We start from the raw sequence: 20162 nt of genomic DNA on the forward strand, positions 1-20162 counted from the left end.
GCAAGTACAGTTTAAGTAATCTTTTCTATCAGTGGCCTGGTCTGGTCCCACAGGAATGTGTCTAAATTCGATCCCTTCAACCGTCGCTCTGGATCTGCAGCATGGTCACTTTGTGCCCAACATCCAACTCTCATTTGTGTGTTTTTATCACCACAGGAGGACAGACACCCATGCACTGCCCCCCGAATGATGCTGTCCTTGTCAAAATGTTTAGAGGCCAGGGCACTTTCCACCCTGGATTTGAAGGCCTGGAACTCAGGGTGTGGACAATGCATATTCGCCTCCTCTTTTTCTTTCATCCCTCTGTTCGTATTTCTTGTGGTCCGCTGTGTCGTACAGTGATTTTTTGTGATGAAATATTGTATCTGTCTGTTCCATATACTGTATCTGAGGTGAAAATATTTAAATACACATTCTGTTCTGATCATTGTTTAATTTTGTCCTGCCTCTACTCTGTGGTTGGGGAAATTAAATGAAAATGAAAATGAAATGCGGTCCAATGGTGGCCAACAGGAAAATAAAAATACAATGGGTAATAACGTCTAATTATTATCACTAAAAGGTTTAACAAAATTTCAGATCTCATTCAGATGATAGTCCAATTACATTTGATGATAAAAACATTATTTGTCTTATGATTTATGAAAGAGGGTGCGGCATGAGCATGTTTAAACTGGATGGTTCTTTATAATGTTATATTTCATAACATTTCCTTTTAAAATGTTATCAAAACAGTTCTCTTTTTTTCTTGTGTGAGAGGTTTTGGTGCCTCTTTTGCATTCTGGGCCACGCAGCACCACTCAGGCGTTTGGAACGAGGCAATTGTGCTTTTGCCGTCAGACATTCGAACAGCAGCTCGGAGGAGTTCAGATGAGGACACGAGCAGAGATTTGAGACAGATGAAGAAAAGGTTGTATGGGAATTACAGAATTTATGGAAAGGAAGTTGAGTGAAGGAGGCCAAGAGAATTTTTTATTTGTGTGGTAGGTTTTTATAATGTATTTTTCATTGATCAGTTTTTATTTGTAAATATATGGTATTAGAGTGCGTGTATGTGGGGGAGGGGGTATGATACTTAAATTTCTCATCCTTTTGCTGCCCCACTGTGTTGAGAATGTGAAAATATTGGATAGTTACAACACAGTTATCTGCAACAGATCAACCCAAGGGACTTGCACATCTAAAACAAATGTTTGGCTTTTTATCTAATATTATATTTTAGGTCTACATAGATGCATGGAAAAAAAAGAAAGAGACCTACTTTGTTCACTATCAGGTTCTGTGCATTCTCTATTTTGAGTCATTTGCTCATATTTGTCTGGTTGCAGTAGTGTACTCCTGTTTCTTGGTTATTATTTTATGTTTCATTATATATGCAACAAAAATGCTCTTGGCATAACATGCATTAGATCGTCATATTGTTCTATATTATTTCACTGTCCATTTGCATTTACAGAAATGCAAAATAATTTAAAGATAAAATAAAAAAACAATGTTGGCTGCTTGTCATTCTAAGATCCAATCAAGCCAACATCATCAAACCAATATCAGATATGCATTTATATTTAAATGCAATTATTATGCACCTGTTCCTGTTGTCCAAACCAATGCTATACCCTATCCATCTTGTAAATTTTTGGGTCAGGCTTCTCATCCGTGTTCAACTACTTTTAGCTGTACAAGACAGCTTGTTTTGCTGCTTGATATTGCAAATTTATGTGTCTTACAATATTATTTTAACGTATTATCTTAATTATGAACACACTGGTTTGTGATGAAAAAGGATGGAACAAGTTTGCGTTTTCATAAAAGGTGGCGCCCCTGACTTAAGCATTAAAGAAAAAGTTGGTTTATTCTTCCTTTGTTTGTGGCCTAATGATATGTTCCAATTTCTTCCAGGGCACAAAAAAAGACTTCAAAAATTACTCAAAACATTAGCGTCCCCTTTAAAAATATCTCTTTAACATACAAGCTTGTTATCTGAATTATGGTTAAGTAGGACTTTTCATTCCCTAGTGAGATTGTCATATGTGAACAATGTTAATAGATCCTTAAAAATAAGGATAGCCAGGATATTCATAAGGATAAGGATATCAGTCCCCTGCGTTAGCTGTCATCAAATACTCTAAATGTTCATTAACAAATCACGTAAGAAAAACGCAAAAGCAGCAAGGGAACGTTTTTTAATGGGAAACCGACGTACAAGACACCCCTGACTAACAAGTCGATTTTAACGATTTGTTTGTGTTTTCTGTTGTATAAAGACACCGGCTCTACCGCAAATAGACCTTTTGTTTGCAAGGTGGATGTCGCAAAGTACCATTAGGGCTATTCCTGAGAGTTTTAATTGTTAGTCAGACAATAACTCAGATGCATTTCCCCAACTGCCCGATTTTTGTCATTTATAAAGATGAGGCACACTAAATTCCTGACCACTACTGTATAATAAAGTGGTCACTAGCTGCACATTACAGAATCCCAGCAGATGCAGTAAGCTACGTCACGAGGCTATTACTCACCTACTGCATTATGAATAGTGGCAATTTGGACATCCTACTCATTTGACGCGGTGTTTTTGCATACTACACTGTAGTATAGTAGTGAATGTGTTCCCGCGTGTGGGTGGTGTGTGTGCGGGTCTGTTTGAGTGTGAATGAGTTTGTGGGGACATTCCACTGACTTCTATTATCTTTACTGCTCTAATTTCTGTCCACTAAACATCACGCAAACCGCTTTAGTACATTATTTAGTACGTCTATTAAGCTGTTTTTCCTCGTGGGGAAATTGGGAGGTGCAGGCAAACACTGACTCACGCTTACTGCTATTTGTTGATACACTGTCCAGCCGTGAGCTTTCGATCCCAGTGCCCTCAAGCCAGAGAGTCACGGTGGCGCCGACTCTTCATTTCTGTTGTCTGCACTCCCACAGGTCACTACAAACTCAAGAGAACTGAAGTATGGCCGCTTGTAACTTTAGCAGATTGAGAAGCGTTTCCCACCGTATATTAATTATGGGTCTGCCGGTGCTACTGCTAGTCCAACTACTGGTAAGTTTAACGGTGCCGCGCGCATATAGCAGCAAGAGCGGTGACGAACCTGCGTTTCTCGTCATAAGCATAAAGAAGAGTGACGGATCAGCGTCGTCTGGGGTTAGAAAAAATGAGCGGGATTTGGAAAGCGGCGTGTTGGGTCTTTGGACCGACGAGGATTCAAGACTTACAGGATATCAGGACGAAAACGAGCTTGAAGGACGCCAGGTAATCGCACATTCGCTAGAGATTCAGGTAACTTATTATCTTGCAGATTTAGGTGGAGGGTCTTCCCGACATGCAACTCAGAAGAAAATAAACTGTTGTAGTAAACTGATTGAATTTCAGTATGAATAAATTACCCTGTTGTCACTTTATCTGGAGGGTCTGGAAAACATATGTTTGACTTGGCAAAATAAACGGAGATCCCTTCTGGACAGTTTAACATGGAAAAATTCTAGAAAAAATAAGTCTCTCACTCTCTCCCTTTCTCTGTTAGTCTCGCTGTCCGCCCCCACCTCCCCCACAACAGTGAGTTCCTCAGTGAGTCATATCCCCTCTTCCTCTAGTCTAGTGTCTCCATGGTTACTAAACAGGGTTGTTGTATGTTTTGGGAGAGGCTTCATTTCCAACAGTCCAGGTTTAAAAGTTCTGTTTCTTTTGTTCTCACTCATATAACCTCTGGTTTCAAAAGGGCACATTCTGTGACCCCAAACAAGCTGCAACTTCTCTTGCCTGAAGCGCTGCGCACGCTCAGATTTTTCAGTGGCTATCGAATGCCTGACCCTCCTCCACTTCATCCCTGTTTGTACGTTTTTTTTATGTGCATCTGAAATTTGGCCAAGATGAGGGAGAGCTTTGTGTTTGTGTGTTTGCAGGCCGCGGGTAGAGAGCTGATACTGCAGCCGTGGGCATCAGAACAACCGTCGTTTGGTGCAGAGTTGCAGCGTCTCACCCAATTCATCACCACAATAGAGGTACACCAACATAATGTTCGTTTCTGTTTCCGTGCTCGATCGTGCTTACAGCTGTCTTACGTAACACTATGCGACTGCGTGTTATAAAAATGGACTGTCACTTCCAGAGCGACATATCTGGATCTTTTAAGGAGGATCTTTTTCCTGTCACACTCTGCAGGTGAACTGCTCTGTGGTGCAGGGTTCAGAGGGGAATCGATCTACACACACTCCTGGTCACTCAGATGTTTTGTGCATCAACCACTGGAAGCGCAAATGGGGTTGTGTGGCTTACTCATTCAGGTAAACATATATGGCCCAGATTTTGTATGTATGCAAATTGTATAATATCAAAGGTACATATTTCTAGTAATTCTCATTATGTATTTTCAGAAAGTTTTGGAATATTTGTCCTCTTCCCAAATTTGTCACTCCTGTAACACATAATGTATAATTTAATCAGAATGGTTATATTGACCTATTAAGATTTTGCTTACATCTTCCTTGTAAATATTTTTTTTTCTATTTTATTCTTTTTTTCAAAGGTAAGTCAATAACAATTACATTTTTTAACAACATTTTAAGTGTAGTTTATGAGATTTGTATTCTGAATCCAAATTTTCTTTGCAAAAGGCAAAAAGTTGAACATACTGATTTCAACCAAACATTATCATAACATCTTAGTTGATCTTTCAATATACTTTATCTTTGACAAAACATCCCATGTTTCAGTAGAGACTGCATATTTTCGGTAGTGGCAGTAATGTTTTGGTAGCGACCACATCACATTACAGAATTTTAACCCACATACTAAAATACTACTAAATACTAAACATGCTAAACATTTGCAGAACTTTACTAAAAGTTTGTTTGTTTCCCCCATATAAAGGATTATGTGTTTCCTTTGTGACTACCAAAACAATAATGACATGTTTCGGTCGTGACTGTTACATTAGTGACAATTTTATGGGATAAGACCCCAAAAAACTTAGATATCACTACCGAAACTTTACCAAATGTTTCAGTCAAGACTGTTTCGGTAATGACAATTTTAGATACTTTTGAACCTAGCTCAAAGATGCTAATCAGCACATGGTTAGCTAGCACAGTTCTGAACATCTGTACACATATAAAAACTAAATGTTATGGAATAACTCCCAAAAAAGTGTTTAATTATAGTGACATTCTTTAAGGTTCCACACAGATTTTTCAGACTTTTGGACACATTTATCTCAAAATGATGGGTCCTATCTACTCACCATGTAGCTATGAGAAAGAGGGACACATAAATATTTCCTAATAAATAAGGGGTGTAGTTAAAATCAGTCTCAGCCAATGTACTAAAATATACACTGTTTCAGTAGTGACATGAAAATGCGGGACACTTTAAAAAAAAAAAAAAAATTACATTTTTACATTAAAAAATCAAAAAGATATTTTTAAAAACAACAATGGAATAAAATGCTAAAATTATTTCAATATTATTTTCATAAATTTAGAGGTTAGGGTTTGGGACAGCCACCTCCCAATTGCAAGTAACCACTAAATGATGATTTTATGTATATTAAGCTTACTGATATTTTAAGTATTATTGTGGGTTTCAATAGATAATAAAAAGGATCTTAGTAAACATCTAAGGTTTGAATACTTAACTGCTTTTTAAATGAATTTTTTGGTTGCGGCACAGCAGTTCTGTAGAATGGCCCTTATATTACGTTACAGAAAAAAGTAAAACCACAAAATGTTTATTTACTTGAAGTTTCCCCTTAAAAAACACAAGTATGGGAATAGTGACAGATCTTTGTTTCCATATTGTGATGCACATCCAAATGAAACGGGTAAAGGAAAAAGAAACAAATGCAGGATGGGGCCTTGTTCTATCCATCAGTTGTTGATTGAATGGAGGCAGATCTGAATACAAGCCTGCAGTCTATAGAGTGGGTTTCAGTCGGGTTTCTCAATAAGCGAAAAGATTTTTAATGATAATTTGTAAATCTTTAAAGACAGACCTACTTTGAGCTACAAGGCTGTTAATAGATGCTTTTGTTGAAGCTGTTAGCCCCTATTATTTCAACTTTTTTATTGTTAAATACTTTAATATACTTGTGTAAAGTATTTGTTTAAAATACGTGTTTAACAGTGAAATTCCTGGTGCCAAATCCCATGATTATGCAAAAAAACAACACCAATCAGAGAAGCAAAACAAACCATGCCAAAAAAAACTATTTTGCAATAAATGTGAAATATTGGGTTTTCTGTATACATAATTAACATCTTTAGGTTAATAGTTTTATATTTATCTATTATTGTTATTTCATACACAATGTTTCATGGGATAGTAGTTCTTTCCTTCACTGAAGCCATTAAGTACACAGTCTTGTACTTTTGTCTTTTGCCTGATTTTCAAATACTTTTTGCTTCAAATAAAATTTTGTAATCATAGCTGGTTGGTTTGATTCATGGCTTTTAACTATTAAACAAAGATTCTTTATAAAAATCCCTATTCAAAAAATGAATAGGAAAAGCCAAGGCTGCTGAAAGAGTGGGTGGGTTGGGCAAAATTTAAGCTGAATAAATGATTTTAGAAGTCTGGCAGAAAGAAGTTATAATTTCAGCAAATTAATTAAAAACTCTAAAAATGAAAAATTAAAAGGTCAAAAAAGATTGAAAATGAACCATATGCTCAATAACATACATTTAGAAAATAGATTGTCTGACAATGTTAATATTCCTGTGTTCTTGCTATGAACACTAATTTTTGAAGTATGTATAAGGTAGTACTTGATCTAACAGTGTCTTCTGTTTCAACTTTAGGTATTCTTTTAAAAAGCCAGCACATTTGAGACCTGACTTGTTTATTTCAAAGAATGCCGGTCATTTAGGGATCCCTGTTTCTTTGTTAGGCTGAAAGGGTGGGATTTGTTGAATATAATCTTTAGAAAAACAAAAAACAAAACAAAGCTGAAGGTTGTCCCAGATTCTGTAGCTGTTTTCTTCAACATGTCATGACTGATGCAGGGAAACCGTAATTGGTTGAACTGTTCATTGGGATGTTTCAGCCTGTTTCAAATGACTGGAATCTTTTGTCTGTATCTTTATAGTCTGGATGGAAAGGATGCTACATTTTTAGACACAATGTTGCATGCGGGGTGCGAGGTTCATCGGTTTGACCCCAGCAGTCGAGGCAGTCGAGAGCCTGCATCTATTAAGAATCATCGTGCTTGGTTAGACTGGAGAAATCCACGCCGTCATGCGGGCCTCGTGGGTAATGTACAACACAGGCTGCTTGACATTATGGACTCCCTGGGCCACACCATGGTACTTACACCCAAATACACTCATTCTAAGATTCTGTACTACAAATCACGTATAATTTCACACTTGCCATCCAGTGCTGAATCAGTAGTGAATCACCTCAATTTATGTACTTAAGTCTGCGTTCACACATGGGCGTCATTGCAAGAGTGACTCATAAGATGAGTTGCACTTCAGGGTATATGTGTATTTAATCACCAGTCATTCAATAAAAACATTTCAAAGTAATTCAATTTTTTTTTTTTTGAAGTGTAATCTTTTCTTTTTGGTTGCTCCCATAATGTCACATTCATTTAGTGTCTGTTTATGTAGGTGGATGTCCTGCGTATGGATTTGGAGAGCGCTGAATGGCGCATTTTAGAAAGCTGGATTAAGGATGGAACTCTCAGAAGGATCAATCAGCTCATTCTGACCATTCATCTGCAGTGGGCGGGGTTTGAGGTGGATGGTGCCGAAGAGGAGGTGGTGCGTTTCTGGTACAGCGTACTGAGAGCCCTCCGCATCTCAGGACTCCAACTCGTGCATTCGGCACATGGCCCGGGACACATAGTGCTGAGACACAAACTGGCCGAGTCACACAGCTCATACACACTCAGCTGGATCAGGACAAGCGAACAGCCCAGATAACCTTGCAAACGACACTTAGATGCAGAAGCAAAACTCTAATTCAGTAGAGGACTTTAAACTTACAACATTGTCGTTTAGTGAGGTTGAATTGTAGATATACATACAAATATTCATAACATTTAAAGAGATGAAGTTGCATATTAGTATTTTGTTTCTTTCCACAAGGTATGACATGCCTTCTAGTGGTTGTGAACGGTACTGCAATGATTCAACTCTGCATTGTGCGCACAATTAAATCTATGACGATGTGTCATGTTTAATTTAAACGTCAGTTTTATACAACAGGGCTACGTGCAATATTTTACAAGTGCACTATTTTATATGAAATAAACTACATAATGAAACGAGTTCATTAGTGTTGTGTCCTATTTGTTTGTCGGTGACTAATGAATTCTTCCGCTGCATTTGCTAAAAGCATGCTAAAAGACAAATCACGGGTATTTCTTGATCTTTTACCACTTGTGGCTTTTTCCTGCCCTGAATTTCGCCATGTTTCGGATTTGTTCGGACTGGCCCGACGTTTAGGAATGTTGATTAGCCCTCCCCTCCGTGTAGAAACTGCGAACAGATGTTTTCAGGCCGCTAGGGTGGAGTTGCGCTTTCAAGATTCCAGTTTCCATATCCGCCCTTTTTCTGTGATTGACGGACGCGTCAGCCAATAGAATGCTTGGATTAACCCGCACCGTCCAATGAAAAGTTACCAAACGCGGGACAGAGCTGTCGCTGCCATACAGCTCTTGTTACAGTACTTGTAGACATTTTGTCGGCTTAGAAAATTATGGACGGCATTAAACTCAGGAAATGGTACTGCTGAGGTAGTTCAAAAGCCAGAAGACGTCGGCATCTAAGGCCAAATCTTTTTATATATTCAGGTAAGACTGAGAAGTACTTATATGTGCGTAAAGTTTTAAAGAGTCGCAGTTGGGGTGGCGAGTTGACAGTATGTAGACAGCTAAAGCTAATCACTTCCTGCTCTGTACAGACGCCTCAGAGTGTTTAGGCCTCGGCTACTAGTTTTTTGAACCATTTTAAACAATAGTGACAAATAACCCTATGCCAGTTTGATATCGCCACAGCTTTAACTTTTGGGCTGGAAATTCGTTCACTGCGAACAGCTTTGATTTGATCTTATCTTGTCACAAACAAAGTTAGGCTGGTATGTTGTGAACTGTAGCCTCCACTCCCTCCCAATATAGGAAGTCTGGTGGGTGAACATTTTTTTCCTTTATACACAGACATTTTTGTGAATGTAATCAGAATTACATTTAACTTAAAATTGGGTTCAAATGTGTAAAATGATTTTTATCCTGTCTATACACTACCAGTCAAAAGTTTTTGAACAGTAAGGTTTGTAATGTTTTTTTTTTTTTTAAGTCTTTTTTGCTCAACAAGCCTGCATTTATTTGATCCAAAGTACATCAAAAACAGTAACGTTTTAAAATATTTTTTACTATCTTAAATAACTGTTTTCTATTTGAATATATTTTAAAATGTAATTTATTCCTGTGATTTTAAAGCTGAATTTTTAGCATCATTACTCTAGTCACATGATCCTTCAAAAATCATTCTAATATTCTGACTTGCTGCTCAAAAGACATGTATTGTTATGTTGAAAACAGCTGAGTTTTTTTTTAAAGAATAGGAAGTTCAGTAGAACAGCATTTATCTAAAAATAGAAATCTTTTGTAACATTATACATGTCTTTATCATCACCTTTGATCAGTTTAAAGCATTAAAGTGATCAAAAAAGTAGATCATTAAAGTGATCAAAAAAGTAGATCATTAAAGTGATCAAAAAAGTAAAAGATCAAAAATCACCTTTGATCAGTTTAAAGCATTAAAGTAAGTAATTTCTTTCTAAAATTTCTATAAATGCTTTCAAATGGTATAGTGTATGATGTTACTAAAGCTTTTTATTTAAGATAAATGCTTGTTTTTGCAACTTTCTATTCATCAAAGAATCCTGAAAAAATGTACTGAAGTCTCTTAAATATTAATAATAATAATAAAAATGTTTTTTGAATAGCAAATCAGCATATCAGAATGATTTCTGAAGGATCATGTGACAATGAATACAAGTAATGATGGTGAAAATGTAGCTTTGATCACAGGAATAAATTGCATTTTAAAATATATTCAGATAGAGAAGAGTTATTAGCAGAAATAATTAACAATATTGTTTTTTTCTGTATTTTTGATCAAATAAATGCAGGCTTGGTGAGCAGAAGAGACTTCAAAAAACATTTAAAATATTACTGTTCAAAAACTTTTGACTTGTAGGTTATATACAGTGATTCATAACATGGTGTAACGCTATGACTAATTTGTAAATGGATCACATGTGACCTTTTAAAAACAGATAAAACACATTTTAAAATAACATTCCTGCAGAATATAAATAGTCTGAAGACAAGAAGTGTTGCTCGCTGGGGTTAATTGCAGAAATTGGGATGTAAGTTGCATCTGGGTAGAAGAACCACAACAGCAGTTTTGGTTCTGCTTTGGACACATATATGGCTGTTAATGAGGAAAAAAAAGCACCAGCCCATGTTATAGATTCTTCCAGCCCAGTTAATGACAGAATACATAATGCATTGGACTTTTTTTTTATTTATTTATTTTTTTTATTTTATTTGTCTCAAAGAGGAAGGTGACAGATAAGGTCCCATCATGCCTTTGGTGACGCGGAACATCGAACCACGACACCTCTGTCGTCAGTCACTGCCAAATACGATCAAGAGTGAGCTGGAGTGTGTGACCAACATCACACTTGCCAACATCATTCGCCAGCTTGGATCACTTAGTAAGTGTTTGTGTAATGGTGTGTATACTGAAAAAAAATCACTTGTGTGTTGCTGCTTTTAAGCTGTTGTTTAATCATAGGCAAGTATGCAGAGGATGTGTTTGGCGAGCTGTTTGTCCAGGCCAGCTCGTTTGCCGAAAGGGTCAACACGCTGGGAGAGAGAGTGGACAAGCTGCAGGTCAAAGTCACCCAGCTGGACCCTAAAGAAGAGGAAGGTAAGAGACACTGAGTTATACGCAAGGAGTTTCATTATAATAATGTGGCGTGTTAGTGATATGTAGCTTCGGTTTAATAAAATCTTTTTTTGGACCAAACTGGTGTGCTACAGAAAATAAATTTTTAATTCTGCATTTTGATTCCAGGAAAGTACAACAGTATTTGTTTTATTTTGTTTATTTATTTAATGGGTATTTAATGGGTTTTGTTTTCTTTTTTTCCGTACCCAACTATTTTGTTGTTCTTTTGTATTATTATTTATTTATACACTACCAGTCAAAAGTTTTTGAACAGTAATATTTTTAATCTTTTTTTTTTTTTTTTTTTTTTAAATGAGTCTCTTCTGCTCATTAAGCCTACGTTTATTTGATCCAAAGTACTATTTAAAATAACTGTTTTCTATTTGAATATATCTTAAAATGTAATGTAATCTAGTCACATAATCCTTCAGAAATCATTGTAATATTTATTGTTAGTAGAATTTTTTTCAGGTTTCTTTGATGAATAGAAAGTTCAGAAGAACACAATTTATCTGAAATAGAAATCTTTTGTAACATTATAAATGTCTTTATCGTCACTTTTGATCGGTTTAAAGCGTCCTTGCTAAATAAAAGCATTAATTTCTGTAATTTCTTCCTAAAATTTCTATAAATGCCTTTAAATGGTATAGTGTATAATGTTACAAAAACTTTTTATTTAAGATAAATGCTGATTTGTGGGTATTTCTGTCCATCAAAGAATCCTGAAAAAAAAATCAACTCTTTTCAATATTGATGATAATAATAAAAATGTTTCTTGAACAGCAAATCAGCATATTAGAATGATTTCTGAAAGATCATGTGACATTGAAGACTGGAGTAATGATGCTGAAAATTCAGCTTTGATCACGGGAATAATTTACATTTTAAAATGTATTCAAATAGAAAGCAGTTATTTTAAATACTAAAAATATTTCTCAATATTAGTGTTTTTGCTGGATCAAATAGAAGAATTCTTTAAAAACATTAAAAATCTTACTGTTCAAAAACGTTTGACTGGTAGTGTATATTTATTTTTCTTTTTGTTTTCTGTATTTTATTATTATTTCTCTTGTTTATTTCTAATGTGTTTTTTTTTTTTTTTTTGCATATTTAAAGGTATTGTTTAGCTCTTATGATTTATTATTTTATTTTATTTTTTAATTATTTGATTTTCTTCTCATTTACTTTTCATGTGTCTTTGATTTTACTCTAAAAAATAAAACGCCTTATATTTTTTATTTTGCAAACCCAAACCACATCTGTTTGTGGTATGAAAACTGATTAAAACTTTTATTTTTTTTAAATAAAGGTTAAAGAAAGTTGAACTGTCAGGAGTATCTGATGACAGCTCTGAGGATGGTCATAAAGTTACTTGTTTTTAACCAATAACTTTTATTTTTCTAAAAGTGTTGCACCTTTTCTTCATGCAAAATCTGTTTTTTAATGCGTTTCAGTGTGAACCATCAATTTTGAGTGTAGGGATGCACCGATACCACTTTTTCTAGTACTCGCCCGATACCGATACTTTTATTTTTGGTACTTGCCGATTCCGAGTACCAATACCAATATTTTAAAATTTACCAGTAAATTTGTAAAATATTGGGTACGGAAACAAAGAATATGTATTAGTTGGTTAATTTTATTTATCAAATAGATACACTCAAACCAAAATTTATTCAGATACCTTTTCTCACATTATCAGATGTTTTTCACATTATCACATTATCATAAACAGTGTCCTGCACCCACTAGTAAAAAAAAAAATATATATATAGATCAAAAATTAGGTGGTGTATATCTGGTGTCTGAATAATTTTTAGTTTGACTATATATCCCTTAGTTTTTAATCTGAAACATGCTGCTATTTGGGCTATAATCTAAAGAGACTCAAATAATGCAGAAGCACTCATGAAGCAAGCAAAACATGTGCAACGCGCTCAAGTACAGTACAGCCTAACACGTTTCACACAGACTGCTAGTTTCACTTTCGTCGTACAGTCGTGTCTGCTTAAGGTTAAAAATAAATGAGGTTTATAGTGAATGCCTCTATAGGTTTTGTTTCATATTTACGAATTTGTTTTAATCCAACAGATGCGTGTGCTAAATATGTGAACATCCATGAAGATCACGCAACAAAAAATCTCTCTCTCTCTCTCTCTCTCTCTCTCTCTACCGTTAAATAATTTGTGCATTGCTTTACTTACTTGTTTTTGACATATCTGACCAAACTACAAACTTAAGTCGACAAGCCGCGCATCTTCGCCGCCGCGCGCTCAATCCATTTTGCGTGCTTTGCCTTTACAAGGGTTGATACTGAATGTTTAACATTATATTATTTGCATACATATACTTTGTAGACATCCTTAATTTCTAATGACTCCATTCTGCTCTCTCTTGTTCTGTTGTCGGTGTTTCTTTGCCTGAATACGCACTTGTCACATGCTGTGTGGTATCTGCCTTTGGTATCGGGGCATTTTAATGAGTACGCGTACGAGTACAGGAGCTCAGTATCGGGCCCGATACCAGTATCGGTATCGGTGCATCCCTATTTGATTTCATATGCTTTCTCATACCTCTCACTGTAATGTCCTACACATAGTGCAGTAGTATGTCTAAAGCTGTGTCTGAATTCACTTGCACTTGATGAGTTCAGTAAGCATCATGTCAAAGGCAGAGGCAAAATTAGTGGTTTCCCCATCTTGTTCCCTGTATCTCTTGGCGTCAGAGTGATTACTATGGCAACACAGATTTGATATAATCACTTGAAAAATGACAGTAGCCATAAATATCGGATCCATGTGCAATATGAACAAAGCCTTAATTTGTGGTTTTTCGAAAATATGAATTCCAAATGTCATTATCTTTCTTTGTTCTGTTCTTTTCCTTTCTCCAATGTTTGCTTTCTCGTTCCAGTTTCTCTTCAGGCAATTACCAGCCGCAAAGCCTTCCACTCCAATTTCATCCAAGATCAGCAGCTCTTCATTAGGGTGTCCCTACCGCAGCCTATCCACGAGACCTATCTGACGTGCAGCCAGCCACCCCCACTCAACAACCTGAGCTCTTATAGGTAAACACACCGTCGCATCTAACCTCCATGTTCTGACCATATAAAATCTGAATAACATAGTATTTGCATGTAAAGGTGTATAAGGTGGTTAAAGTGTTTTCTGTTTTCCAGGGAGGATGGTAAGGAGGCTCTGAAGTTCTACACTGACCCGTCTTATTTCTTTGACCTCTGGAAAGAGAAAATGCTTCAAGATACCAAGGACATTATGAAAGAGAAACGCAAACACAAGGTGGGACATGAGTATGAATCATGCTTACACATGTACAGCAACATCTCAAAATACCATCCGGAATGCATGGGCTTCTGTAACCGTGTTTAATTTTGTGTTTATTGAGAGCAGAAGAAGAAAGATGACAACCCTAACCGAAGGAACCTGAACCCACGAAAGATCAAAACCCGTAAAGACGAATGGGAACGCCGGAAAATGGGGGAGGAGTTCGTTGTCCCCAAAAACGATACCATGGGGTAAGAAAAACTAGGGCCAGGCTGACTATCCATCTTTTTCTTTAACGATGGGTGAGACTTCTAGTTCGTTATCCGCTATAGGGAAATAATGAGAAGAATAACAGTGAAAAATAACTGTTTGTACTACAAATCAGCGTGTTCATAATTTAATGTATAATAATATATTAAAATAATACCAGTTTGCAATTTGCAGCAAAATGTGCAGTTTTGTTCAGCTAAAAATAGCTGGATGCAGATGAGACCAAAAGCCAGACCCATAAAGTTTACAAATGGCTGCGCCCACTTGTACAGGAAGAAAAAAGTGGACATTTTTAACTTAATTTTGATGAACCAGTATTGATTCTTAAATCCCAAGAATTTGTTTTAGTCAGTTCTTTTCGGTTGATACTTGAAGTAAAGATTATTTGAAGCACATCTCCCATCCAGTAACTTTAATAAGTTTCATGACAGTTGATTTGTAAAAAGTCTGAGCTTTCAAATTCTTTCAATTTTATACCAAATTCAAACCATAAATGTCATTTTGATGCTCTTTTATGGCGTGACAGATCTTTGTAGCCTCTTCCGTTCAAGCGGCAGTGAACTGATCATCTCTTCCTCTTTACTAGTTATGTTGAAAGAAACAGTACAGCTTACTGTAATATATCATGTTTCATGTAATCACTCAATCAGTGTTTCAACCGTGGAAAGACAGCTGGTGAACAGCATGTCACGTAATGCCACATTTACCTCAGAAAAACCATTCAGAGTTCATTGCTTGTTACTTAGCTAGAAAAAAAATAACTAGGGAGAACCCTGGGTATTATGACATGTATGGCTTAATATAACATAAATTATGTTTCTAACTGAAATGTATAGTAGAAAAACCATGAAAGATTTACGTTAGTGAAAAAAAAATTGTTTTATACATTTTGGACTATGGGGGGTGCCATTATGATGTGAAATGGTTGCACTTGGTGAGCTACTGGTGATACCTATTGCTATTTTTACAATTCAAAATGATTCAGAATACACAACTCTGAAAATAAAATACTGATATGTTGACCACAGCACTGAAAGAACTAACAGATGGCAATGGATGTAAGTGTAGGCTTAAACCAAATATCATACCATGATTTTTCCCACAAGGAGTCTAAACGCCCTGGATATTGAGTGAAATCCCCCTATAATCCAAAATATGTATAAAATAATGTGGATTTTTTAAAATAACGTAAGTTTTTCATGGATTTTCTGCTACGTATTTTAGAAAGAGACATCCTATGTAGAGTTGGGTATCATTTGAATTTTATCGATTCCGATTCTTACAATTTATAGTTTTCATTCCAATAACATAAAGTCAATAAAAAATTAAGTCAAACATTTTTATTCTGTATTTTTACAAAGCTTTCTGTTGCAGCTAAATAACATGAGCAAAAATCAGCAGCCTACAGAACACTTAGGCCTTTTGCCTATAGTTTTAACAAAAAATACAGCAGCAAAAACAACTAGACTAATATAAATTTCAAACATTAAATGATTAAAGACAAGTAAATAGTCAGTAATAAAATAGGAACAAGCAAATAAATGAGCAAAAGCTGAAAGTACAACTAAACAAATTGCAGGTACAGAAATTTAAATCAAAGGTTTTTATTTCATAAATAAAATATAAATATAAATATTTTATTATAATTAATAATTTATTTATTTTTTTGTTCTTTAAATTAACATTAATGACAGGCAGCACGTTTATTAGGTTGCTGTCTCTTTAACACCGAACGCATGCAGATCTAAAAATACTGTTACACATGCATTTTCTTTCTCATCTGTTTACTTTCACTTTCGACAAAAAACAGCTGTGTTGATGATGATATACTGACGTATTTTTGCACATATTCTGCATATTCTGCAGTGGAAATTCATTTGAGAACGAACACAGGCCGGGAACCCACACTGCTGTTCATTGTGCTCGTGCTTTAGAAGTGTGCGCTTCTTTTCCCTCCTGAGCTGAAATCATTTGGTTTTAAACTTTAAAATCACATTAAAATGTGAATGCATCGTTAAGCGTAACCTAAATGCACACGTCTTATCGAATACCCAGGGTCTTCAAAATTTGGAACCGGTTCTTGATACCCAATGCTAATCATATGTTATATTTTATATTACAAGTCCTAATATTCAGAGTTTTCGTTTAAGTAAATTGGCATCTACTCTACCTGATGTGCAGTATGTGCAAATTGACATTACGTTGACTCAAAATCGAATTGGATTGTGAAATCTGGCATTATCCAGCCCTCTAAAAATAGCATGCTGCATAATGACTGTTATAGGAAATTATTGATATCTATGTGTAATATTACTCTTTGTGTCTCTAACAGCAACTCTTCAGAAGTGTTGAACGGCAGTATTGGCTCTGGTGATGATGGATATAATCACTCCGATAGCTATTTGGAACAAAGCACTAACTCCTACAGCTATGATCCCGGCTCTCCTCTCCCACCTCCAATGCAAGAGGACTTCCCACCGCCACCACCTCCAGACATGCCGTGAGTGTCTCGAAATAGCTTGTCTTCTGTTTCTGTCTTGTTGAGTTTCAAGTGCAGATTCATTTCTGAGCTGACAAGCGTCTATCCTCTCACAGGTATAATGATGTATCTGGAGGTCCTCCTCCAAAGCGTGGCAGTCTTTTAAGCCCCAGCCATCCTCCTCCAGCTCCGCCAGCCATGCCTACTTCTCCAGGCCGTCCAACTGTGGCGCCTCCTCTGGCACCGCCACCACCTCCACCTCCCGGGGGCATGATCCCACCTCCACCACCTCAAGGTTTCGATTCGCCCCCCTCTCCTCCTCCATTCTCCGGCAATGCCGTTTCCATCCCTCCTCCACCACCCATGGATCCCTGTGTTCCAGCTCCTCCACCACCACCCATGGGAGGTGGACCACCTCCTCCTCCCCCTCCACCTCCTCCTCCAGGCCCTCCTCCACCCTCTGCTCCAGCCCCACCTCCCTCAGGAGGAGTCTCTGCACCCGCTGCACCTAAAGCCCAGCCTGCTCCAGCCGCAAGCGATGGTCGCAGTGACCTTCTTGCAGCTATCCGTCAAGGTAACATACCTAGATACATTTTCAAGTTCTGTTTAGTCAGATTAAACAAATATAACAATGTAAAAACGGGTTCTCCCAAAAATGAAAATTCTGTCATTGATTACTCACCCTCATGTCGTTCCAAACAAGACCTTTGTTCATCTTCATAATTCAAATTAAGATATTTTTGATTAAAAAAAAACTGCATAGACAACACAACGCAAAGAAAGCACTTTATTTATGTGTGTCACATGGTCTATCAGAAATCATTCTAACATGCTGATTTTACCTGAAACAGATCACTCGTTTACAAGCTTTTCTGATCATTTCTATATTGGAAATATGTAATGCTTCTTAAAATCTCTGAGCTTGCTGTATTTGTGTCTGTGCTTGTAGGATTTAACCTGCGTAAAGTGGAGGAGCAGCGAGAGCAGGAGAAGAGAGATCACATGGGCAACGATGTCGCAGCCATCCTGTCCCGCCGCATTGCTGTCGAGTGCAGCGACTCCGAGGATGATTCATCTGAATTTGATGATGATGAGTGGTCTGACTAAAGCTATCACCCCGCTCTTCGTCATCTGTGCGATGACATTAAAATCATTCCTTTTAGACCTCACACTTCTCATATTACCTGTTTACCTGCAGTGAGGCCAAAAGCAAATAAGGGGAAGAGGGCCAAACATTGTGTGTGTGAGCGCGTGTGTGTCCAGAGGGTTGAGTCTAATCTAAATGAGCGAGTGAATTATTTAGTTGATAAGCCTTCTTCTGTTTCAGAGCGCCTGTGCCTCTGTATAATGTGGCCAAAGGTAAATCGAGACTGTGTGTGTGTGCGCGTGTGTACTTCCATATTTTCCTCTTCAGTATAGTTTCTGTTAAAATCCCACGATTTAATATTACTTTGTATTAACTAATCAAATAAAGCCTTCATTACTGCCAAGACTAGACACACTTTATAATGCAGATATTTAAAATAGTACGATGTTTTGTGTCTATGATAGTTCTTGCACCTTGTAGGATGAAACAACGTTGTATTTCAGTGCAGTATGTATTCACGCTCCGTGACCAAAAGTCGTTACCTGTTTAAATGTCATCCGGCTGTGGTGTTTCGCAGCCCTCAGGTCTGACTGAATGATGTTTGTGTCAGCCTTACAGTACTACCAGTAGTTTTTTCATTGTTCAGTCCAAGTGCCTGCTTCATAATGCCTGTTGTTTTAATGCCAAAGTTTTAGAAATGATGCAAGATTTTTTGAAATCAAAGAAAAGTGAGATTGTTTTATTTGATGTATGTGGGTAATTACAAGAATTTTCTATCAGCAACTGAAATAAAATCTTATGTATAATACTGTCTGGCTGCTGTTACAGATGTTTCATAAGAGTGTGTATAGTGTGTGCATAGCTGAACTTTTTGCTACATGTTAGAGCTTGCATGTGCAAGGGGTTTTAGAGACTGTACTTCAGCATGCCAATTATGCTGCTTCAATTGAAGTAAACATTCACCACACAGGTGGTCTTGAGATTCATTAATAGTTTGAAAAATAATGCAACAGGCCAGCCTCTAATGACTTTGTTTTCAGATCATCTACAATAATTTGATATTAGTGTTTATACTTTGTAAACGAGATTTTAAGACAAATCCAAAGATTTAAAGCACATTCACTAAAGGTGAAAACTGTAATGTTGTAATATTTAATTGTTCTAATTCATTGAAAATAGGTAATTCCATGCTACAACTATAATGACACAGAAACGATATCACTGGAACAACTTTCAGAACATTTTGGTTTTTTTCGTTTCAGAATACAATTTAAGATACTTCTGATGAAATCTGAGAGCTTTCTGACCCTGCATAGAGAGCAACGCAACTACCACGTTCAAGACCCAGAATAATAGTAGGGACATCATTGAAATAGTCTGTGACTATTTCAATGTGTGAATGAGTGAAGACTGACAGAAGAGAAGAAATTGTTGAATAAAGTCATTATTTTTGTTTTCTTTGTGCACAAAAAGTATTCTTGTAGCCTCATAAAATTAAGGTTGATCCACTGTCACATGGACTATTTTAACAATGTCCTTACTACCTTTCTGGGCCTTGAACACGGTAGATGCGTTTCTGTTTATGCAGGGTCAGAGAGCTCTCGGATTTCACCAAAAATACCTTAATTTATGTTCCGAAGATGAACGAAGGTCTTAGTGGTTTGGAACGACATGACGGTAAGTAATTAATGACAGAATTTTAAAGCGGTAGAGAACAAAACGGCAATGTACAATATAATAAACAGAATGTTATATGGGTGTTGGGTGTGGAATGCTGATATTGTTATATTTATCAATGTTGGTGTGAACTGGCCTTAAGTGTCCTTCATACTCAGTCAGCAACACAACCTTGCAATTGGTAAAAAAAAAAAAAAACATCTGCACAATAAAAAAGGCACTTGGTGGTTGATTTTTACTGTGGGTTAAAAACCATGTAACTTAATTCTAGATATTTATTTTGGTATCATTAAGATACTGTTATAGTTACTTTTTAAATTTATTTTACATTTTATTCGTTTTTTTAAACATCCATTTTTTAAAAGAGGACATCGGATGCAAAATTCACATTTACATTGTGCTT

At 36.5% G+C, this 20162-nt stretch overlaps 2 protein-coding genes across 3 annotated transcripts; both read left to right on the forward strand.

Moving 5' to 3' along the window:
• The first annotated feature begins 2626 nt into the window (after positions 1-2626).
• LOC127181488 (probable methyltransferase-like protein 24) lies at positions 2627-8265 on the forward strand. 2 transcript variants are annotated; one of them, XM_051136256.1, is made up of 5 exons: positions 2627-3283; positions 3907-4005; positions 4166-4287; positions 7086-7302; positions 7612-8265. In XM_051136256.1, exons 1-5 carry the CDS (start codon positions 2957-2959, stop codon positions 7924-7926), a joined length of 1080 nt encoding a protein of 359 aa, XP_050992213.1. In that variant the 5' UTR covers positions 2627-2956; the 3' UTR covers positions 7927-8265. The 2 variants fall into 2 exon arrangements, with proteins under 2 accessions (XP_050992213.1, XP_050992214.1); XM_051136257.1 differs by having other exon boundaries at positions 2627-3256.
• A 379-nt stretch (positions 8266-8644) lies between these two features.
• wasf2 (WASP family member 2) lies at positions 8645-18890 on the forward strand. The gene is made up of 9 exons (XM_051137286.1): positions 8645-8798; positions 10573-10729; positions 10810-10944; positions 13879-14032; positions 14144-14261; positions 14373-14497; positions 16849-17016; positions 17112-17569; positions 17945-18890. Exons 2-9 carry the CDS (start codon positions 10597-10599, stop codon positions 18100-18102), a joined length of 1449 nt encoding a protein of 482 aa, XP_050993243.1. The 5' UTR covers positions 8645-8798; positions 10573-10596; the 3' UTR covers positions 18103-18890.
• The last annotated feature ends 1272 nt before the right edge of the window (positions 18891-20162 follow it).

The sequence above is a fragment of the Labeo rohita genome, chromosome 19, assembly GCF_022985175.1.
Source record: "Labeo rohita strain BAU-BD-2019 chromosome 19, IGBB_LRoh.1.0, whole genome shotgun sequence".
Taxonomy (NCBI): domain Eukaryota; kingdom Metazoa; phylum Chordata; class Actinopteri; order Cypriniformes; family Cyprinidae; genus Labeo; species Labeo rohita.

Bases quoted from the DNA above. Each gene is read 5' to 3' on its own strand.
- LOC127181488 (XM_051136256.1), top strand. From the start codon at position 2,957: ATGGCCGCTTGTAACTTTAGCAGATTGAGAAGCGTTTCCCACCGTATA. The intron at 4,288-7,085 runs GTAAACATATAT...GTATCTTTATAG, and splicing joins TGTGTGGCTTACTCATTCAG to TCTGGATGGAAAGGATGCTA. The intron at 7,303-7,611 runs GTACTTACACCC...CTGTTTATGTAG, and splicing joins ACTCCCTGGGCCACACCATG to GTGGATGTCCTGCGTATGGA.
- wasf2 (XM_051137286.1), top strand. From the start codon at position 10,597: ATGCCTTTGGTGACGCGGAACATCGAACCACGACACCTCTGTCGTCAG. The intron at 10,945-13,878 runs GTAAGAGACACT...TTCTCGTTCCAG, and splicing joins GGACCCTAAAGAAGAGGAAG to TTTCTCTTCAGGCAATTACC. The intron at 17,017-17,111 runs GTGAGTGTCTCG...ATCCTCTCACAG, and splicing joins CCACCACCTCCAGACATGCC to GTATAATGATGTATCTGGAG.